General features: G+C 39.7%; 1 protein-coding gene across 1 annotated transcript; it reads left to right on the top strand.

Annotated features, from left to right (window-relative positions):
* The first annotated feature begins 3,057 nt into the window (after nt 1-3,057).
* On the top strand, nt 3,058-5,187 carry foxc1a (forkhead box C1a). Its single transcript, XM_007548727.2, has one exon. It carries the CDS (start codon nt 3,261-3,263, stop codon nt 4,701-4,703), a length of 1,443 nt encoding a protein of 480 aa, XP_007548789.1. The 5' UTR covers nt 3,058-3,260; the 3' UTR covers nt 4,704-5,187.
* Nucleotides 5,188-7,049: the final 1,862 nt, after the last annotated feature.

Raw genomic sequence — 7,049 nt, 5'->3', positions numbered from 1 at the left:
TGTTTTCCAACTTTCTTATTCTTGAGTTTTATTTTGTTTCTCATTGACTGTATTTTGAGTAAGTCACAGTTAAAAAAAAATAATGCAGTCAATAAATTTACATTACTGATTCTGGATCCAACTCTTTGCAAGAAGGACAATTTAGCAGTGTAAAGGGCAAGGCCATTGAAGCATTATTTCATGTGGCCTTGTCCTTTAAATTGCTGAAATTATGAACTCTTTCAGCTATGATCGTGGTTCAATCAGCCTCCTATCAAAAATACTCCTGGGGTTTTGCAGGCAACACTAGCAGTGGAGTATCTTTAGATCTAGGCCATGAATATTCCAACTTTACATAATCATGGTAATACTTAATTATTTTTATTTTTCTTGGCCCAGACTCTTTAGCTTGAGATACTAAAAGTCAATCAATTCTGTCACTCACACAGGTATGAATCCAGAATCGGAAATGCTTGGATGCAAATTTTATTGATTGCAAAACATTTTTTTTCTGAGCTGTAACTATTAACTGATTCTAAAATATGGAGTTTGAGTTGAGAAAGCAATCAAAGCAGTGAAAAAGAAAAAAAAATATCCATGAAGCAAGAACTTATCATACTGATAGTGTTGACATGTCCATTGACACATGTTTACATTTGAGAGATCAACTAAGTATTTTGAGAAAGAGATTGGCTTTTTTCAGAAAATACACGGCGTGTTGCTATTTGTACGAAATGTTTTGAGAGGTGGACTTACTGCTTTGCAAAATGCATGATGATTCAAGAGGTGGCTGAGAAAAACTGTACTGTATTCCATCAGAGTGCAGGGATGTAGTACTAAAATGTATCAAGAGATGGCAGCACTCCACCAGAAACTTTCTGCAACTCTCTGTTCTGTCTCTGTTGAGAAATTATGTCCAGTACTAAGTATGTGATTTATAAAACGGTTTTTACATTTTTTTATCAAGATGAGTAACACTTGACACGTGCTTTTTTACATTTTTTTTTGTTATTTTTTGTGTTTTTATCTGCTTTCTCTTTCTCTTGCTTTTCTTTTTCTTTTCTTTTTGAATTGCATGGCCTTTAAACGAACAAACCATGGTAACTAACAAATATCAAGTTGAAATCCAATACAGGTCTAAAACAGATATTATTTTCGAACTCTGTACAATTTTCCCTTCCTGGCCACCAGAGGGAACCGAGTTCCTAATTTTGATGGTAAGACTTAAACAACGTGGTCTTTCTTCTTGCTCACTTTTAAAGTTGCAGGAGAGTAATTTGTACGAAATTAAAGTCACTGCATTTTTACGTTATATTAATTTGTTTCATTTGTTAGTCCCATTTTCATCACTTAGTTCGTCATCATAATCATAACTTAAGGTTACACAATCAGGACTTTCGTTATTATTTTGTTATATATAGACTTTGGCGTATATCTAGACCTGTACAGTAATCTCAGGTCATCGAAATATGTTGTATTTTGATTACATATGAAGGTGCTTCTATTTATTTATTTATTTATTTCTTAATTGCTATTTCAGACAAATATCTGTGGCTAAATGTAAGAAAAAATATAAGATCAAAAATAATTCTAGTGAGCTAAATTTGATCCAGTATGGCATAACAACAAAACATGTCTGTATGCAGTACCACACTGAAGGCGTTAAAGTGACTCCTAAAATTTACATTTGTTCAAAGAAAAATTCATGATCATTGCGTCGTCTTTTTTTTTGTGAAATAATTTGACACTCTGTTTTGCCTGTCACGGTGCCCCAGTTGCGAATAGTTTAAATTATCAGGAGTTTTTTGGGGGGACTGGGTGGGCAGAGCGCCGCATTAAGTAAAAGGCCCGTCGTGAACTGTGTAAACAGCCCAGGGCGGTGGAAAAAGTTCATGCCCGGGTCCATGTAAGGAGAAACCAGCGGAACACTGCAGGCCACCGCACGGACATTTAATTAAGAAGACCTGAGGAGGATTTCAGTGAAACTGGGGCTATTACTGTTGTCTCAGGGTGTTCCGTGCTGATTTTAATGCGCTGCTGCCCCCGACAGTCAGAGGAGAAGTGTCGTTCGACCTAAAGCAGAGGCCTTAGGTGTCAGCTGTTTGAACATTTTGTGTTTTAGTCAATTTTTTATATATATATATATATATATATATATATATATATATATATATATTCTATCTTAGGCTCTAAAACTATACCCTTCACGTTAATGCATATAATAGTATTTTAATATGGATTTTTTTCTGTTGTAAGAATAAATTAAACAATGTTTAATTAAAAGATAAAACAAAAAATAATAAATAAATAAATAAATAAATAAATGTTTGTCTGGCTTCCAACACAATACAACAAAACAGTTTTATTTAAAATGTTTCGTAGCGTGTTGTGCTGGTCTCCTTTAGTCCCTTGCGTTTCTCACATCTGCAGGGGATGAGTTTCAACACAAATTGTCTCTAATTCTGTTCTGAATAAGATTGCATCTCACCGCTCAACAAAAAAAAAGGACATTTTTTTCCTCCTTTGATCTCACACTGAGTCACAGTTGGTGCTCTTTTGTTAACACCTTAAAGACGTTTCCATGGGTGTAAGACACACCATTTGCTTTGCTAGATAACTTAATTAAACAATCAGCTATAATTTAACATAATAATATTTTAAAATGGGTATGCTATATTTTACTATTGTGAAAAACAGTTGAAAGGTTATTTCATTTCTGCCCAAACAGAAATAAAATAACCTATCCCTGAAATATCAAAGTCTCGCACTGTGTTTCTCCCTTTCACCTTAAAAGCAACAGCTTTGACTGATGGAGGATGCACCGCGCAGGAACATGCGATCATGTTGTGTCTCTGTGTGCATGTTAGTTGCTCTGTCACGTCTGAAGCTTTTTGGCAGGAGCGCTCTGGGAGTTACCGACACCTCCTGAAACCTTTTTTCCCTGAGAGCTGTGAGTGTGGCCAGGCAAGTGCACGGGCTGGCCTCCCATTGGACAACCCGTACGCTCTGGAAAAGGGGGCGCGGCTTCCCGGCCAGAAAAAAAGGAGGAAAGAATTTAACTGCGCAAAAAGTCCTGTGTGGTGACGGATGTCTCAAAGTTCAGAACTTTTTCCGAATAGTTCCAAGGATGGGGACCGCTTGAAGACGTTTCTTTTTTATTATTATTAATATTGTTGTTATTATTATTTTTTTAAGTAAAGCGGCAAGGCGCAGTGATTTGAACCATCATCGGAGGGAGAAGTGGAGCTCACCCTTTGCAGACTCTGGATCAAAGTGAAGACATGCAGGCTCGCTACTCCGTCTCCAGCCCCAATTCTCTGGGTGTCGTTCCGTACATCAGCAGCGACCCCAGCTACTACAGGGCCGCTGCCGGTGGGGGCTACACGGGGATGGCAGCGCCTATGAACATGTACTCTCATGCGGCTCATGACCAGTACCCCGCCAGCATGGCCCGGGCTTACGGACCGTACACTCCCCAGCCTCAGCCCAAGGACATGGTGAAGCCCCCCTACAGCTACATCGCGCTCATCACCATGGCGATCCAAAACTCGCCCGACAAGAAAGTGACCCTGAATGGGATTTACCAGTTCATCATGGAGAGGTTTCCTTTCTACCGAGACAATAAGCAGGGCTGGCAGAACAGCATTAGACATAATCTGTCTCTGAATGAGTGCTTCGTCAAGGTGCCCCGCGATGACAAGAAGCCCGGCAAAGGCAGCTACTGGACCTTGGACCCGGACTCCTACAACATGTTCGAGAATGGGAGCTTCCTGAGGAGGAGGCGGCGGTTCAAGAAGAAGGACGCGCTGAAGGAGAAAGAGGAGCGGCTGCAGAAGGACCTGCCGCCGAGACAGCAGGGCCGGGATCAGGAGCAGCCAGTGCAAGGCTCCCAGCCCGTACGGATCCAGGATATTAAGACTGAGAACGGGGCCGTCACGCCGCCGCAGGCCGACTCGCCCTCTTTGAACGCAGTGCCCAAAATCGAGAGTCCAGACAGCAGCAGCAGCATGTCCAGCGGGAGCCCGCACAGCATCCCTTCCAGCAGGTCCATCGCTATGGACAGCTCCGAGCACCACCAGCAGCAGCAGCAGCAGCAGCAGCAGCAGCACCACCACAGTCAGGCCTCTACGCAGGGCTTCAGTGTGGACAACATCATGACCTCCCTCCGGGGGTCTCCACAAGGGGTCACCGAGCTCCCCTCCAGCCTGACCGCTTCCACTAGGACAACAGGTATAACGCCATCTTTGTCCCTAAACTATTCTCCAAATCAGACATCTGTCTATAGCTCGCCTTGTAACCAGAACTCCATCTCTACTACCTCCAACGCTACCTATCATTGTAACATGAGCCTTTACGCTGGGGACAGGTCGGGCCACTTGGCACCGAGCACCGTGGACGAAACGTTGCCAGATTACTCAGTCACAACCACCTCGTCCTCCCTGACCCACGCTAACCTGAACTCAGGGCAGGAGGGCCCTCATACCCACCAAGGGAGGCTAGCGTCATGGTACCTGAACCAGGCCGGAGACCTGGGCCATCTGGGTGCAACGTACCCGGCGCAGCAGCAGAACTTCCACTCAGTCCGTGAGATGTTCGAATCCCAGAGGATTGGCTTGAATAACTCACCGGTGAATGGGAATAACAGCTGTCAGATGTCATTCCCACCGAGTCAGTCCATCTATCGCACTTCGGGAGCTTTTGTATACGACTGCAGCAAATTCTGACCAAAAACCAAAGAAAAATGAAAAGAAAGAAGGAAAGCTCGGTATTTTCTTAACCACACGGTGTTTGAACTCTGTCATTAAAACCCCCTTTTACCTCTGTTTCCTGCCCCATGACAGTATGGACAAATGTGAGACATAAAAAAAGACAGAACAGACTTGATCTTGGTTTTTTTCTAAAGAACAGTGTTACATCAAATAACACGTAAGTTTCTAATTTTTTGTTTTTGTATTTTTTTAATTTTATTTTTGCTTTTCTGGCTTTATGTGATATGTTAGAGATGTGTCACTTGTCCTGGACGTGTATAGTTGCATATATAGTAATTTATTTCTAAAACTGTCGCCAAATATTATGGACCAAACACTCCAAAAGTGTTTCTAAATTGAATTGCCTTAACTGTCCAAAAGTATGTTCCACTATAAAAGTAAAGAAGAAGAAAAGGAACGTGTATATCACCGTGATATTTTAATTAAATGTTGAAAAGTATTCTGAAGGATTTGTTTGTTTGTTAAATAAATTGTCATTTTATGTGAGTTAGAGTTGCGCCTCATTTCTTACAAACAAGAATTTAGGATGGTAACTTACATGCAATCTCGTCCACGTTTAAATTTTTGTAGTTTTAATTTTTAAATTCACAAGTTTATCAAAGTAATTAAAAAAAATCTAAATATTTGCTGTAGCCTAAAATATAGCCTCCCGCCCCCCTTTTTTTCTTTTTTTTTTTTCCAAAGAGTTTCATAATTTAAAACGCATCTTACTGTGAGTGTTTCTAAACAAATAGCACAATAAATAGTGTGTTTTCGGTCCTTTTGGTTGATATAACTGAATTTAAATTGTTTCAGTGTATATCAACAGCATGTGTAGCAGAATAAATGAAATCAACCTGAACAAGCAGCTATGGAGCATGGAGGTTAGCCGTACACGCATCACAACTTTGTTTTGGACTGCGTCGTGTGTTAGTGGCTCACACCGCTGCTGATTTAATATCATACCAAACATGCCAAAGATATTCCCGTTGTCACTTCAGATTGGACGTTTCGATTCTCACGAGTCTGACAGGTTGTTGACTCAAAGGAAGAGAAAATGTGACCTGCACGTTTTTATTAACTTTGAGTCTCTCTCTCTGTGTGTGTGTGTGTGTGTATGTGTGTGTGAGTGTGTGAGTGTGTGTGTGTGTGCGTGTGTGTGTGTTTAAGACGGCTATATTGGAAAATCTCAACTGTAGTTTTACACTGGTTGTGTGTTGTATCAGTAGAGCTATTATAAAAGGTTTGTAGAATATCTTTTATCAAGTAGATCTAAAATGTTTTTTTATATGTGCATCAATAATCCACATTTCTGATTTTTTTTTAGATGTCGAAACATTTGATTAGGCTACATACTATGTTGTTTTTTGAGTGCTAAAAATATTTGTGAATTATATTTAAAAGACCTGTTGGCAAGTATACTTGAAAAGGCGTGCCGAAATTGTGTGCGTAGAACGCAGGAGGGCAGTTATAATAATTAACTAACAAATTAAATAAACAAACAAATTAATAATAATAATAATAATAATAATAATAATAATAATAATAATAATAATAATAAACATTATCACTGTGATACCATTGGATAGTGTGGGGATTGTAAAAAGATCATGGTAATTTTAAGGATAAAAAATATTTTAGAAGTTTAAATTAGATTCAACATTTTTTTTTACTTTTTAAAATCTAAACACTTCAATAATTTGCACATTTTATTCCCAAAATTTACAATCCGTTAATATAATTATTTACGCACTAGCTGTTTAAGGTAGCTTCGTCTCGAAGACTTTGAAAAACGATTGAAGACACATCTGTCAATCTGTAGCCTTACATGCTACAAAAAAAAAAACTAAACTAAAAAATAAATAAATAAATAAATAAAATGCAGATCATCAAGCCAAAATTAGAATTCGAAGTGTTCCGACTAAATGTAGAGCACGTTCATATGTCTGATTGTAACCGCGTTTAACACACGATCTACGCAATCACTTATATGGATTTTAATCTGTCTCTGATCTAATTATTGATGCTATCGCCAAAATCCTATAATGTGCGCAGCCTCTCCAACTGCAGCTCAATCAGACTCCTAGATTCCCTTTCGAGTGTATAGGCCCAATAAACAAACGTCGTGTTAGTCGAAAGATTGATGGCGCTCTCAGAGAACGGACCAGGTCAGGAAGGAATAAAATTCAATCAGAGAGCTGGAATCGTTTTTCATGAGACGGAAAAGGCAGAGAGGGAGACGGAGGTCAATGAGGAGGATGTCGGCCGCCAGAGCGCCATCATCAACAATACAACAGGACGAAGCTCAAACAAAGAAGGAGC

The sequence above is a fragment of the Poecilia formosa genome, unplaced genomic scaffold (genome assembly GCF_000485575.1).
Source record: "Poecilia formosa unplaced genomic scaffold, Poecilia_formosa-5.1.2 Scaffold27, whole genome shotgun sequence".
NCBI lineage: Eukaryota > Metazoa > Chordata > Actinopteri > Cyprinodontiformes > Poeciliidae > Poecilia > Poecilia formosa.
Note: the sequence above shows the minus strand (reverse complement) of the source record. Positions and strands in the feature narration are given on the sequence as shown.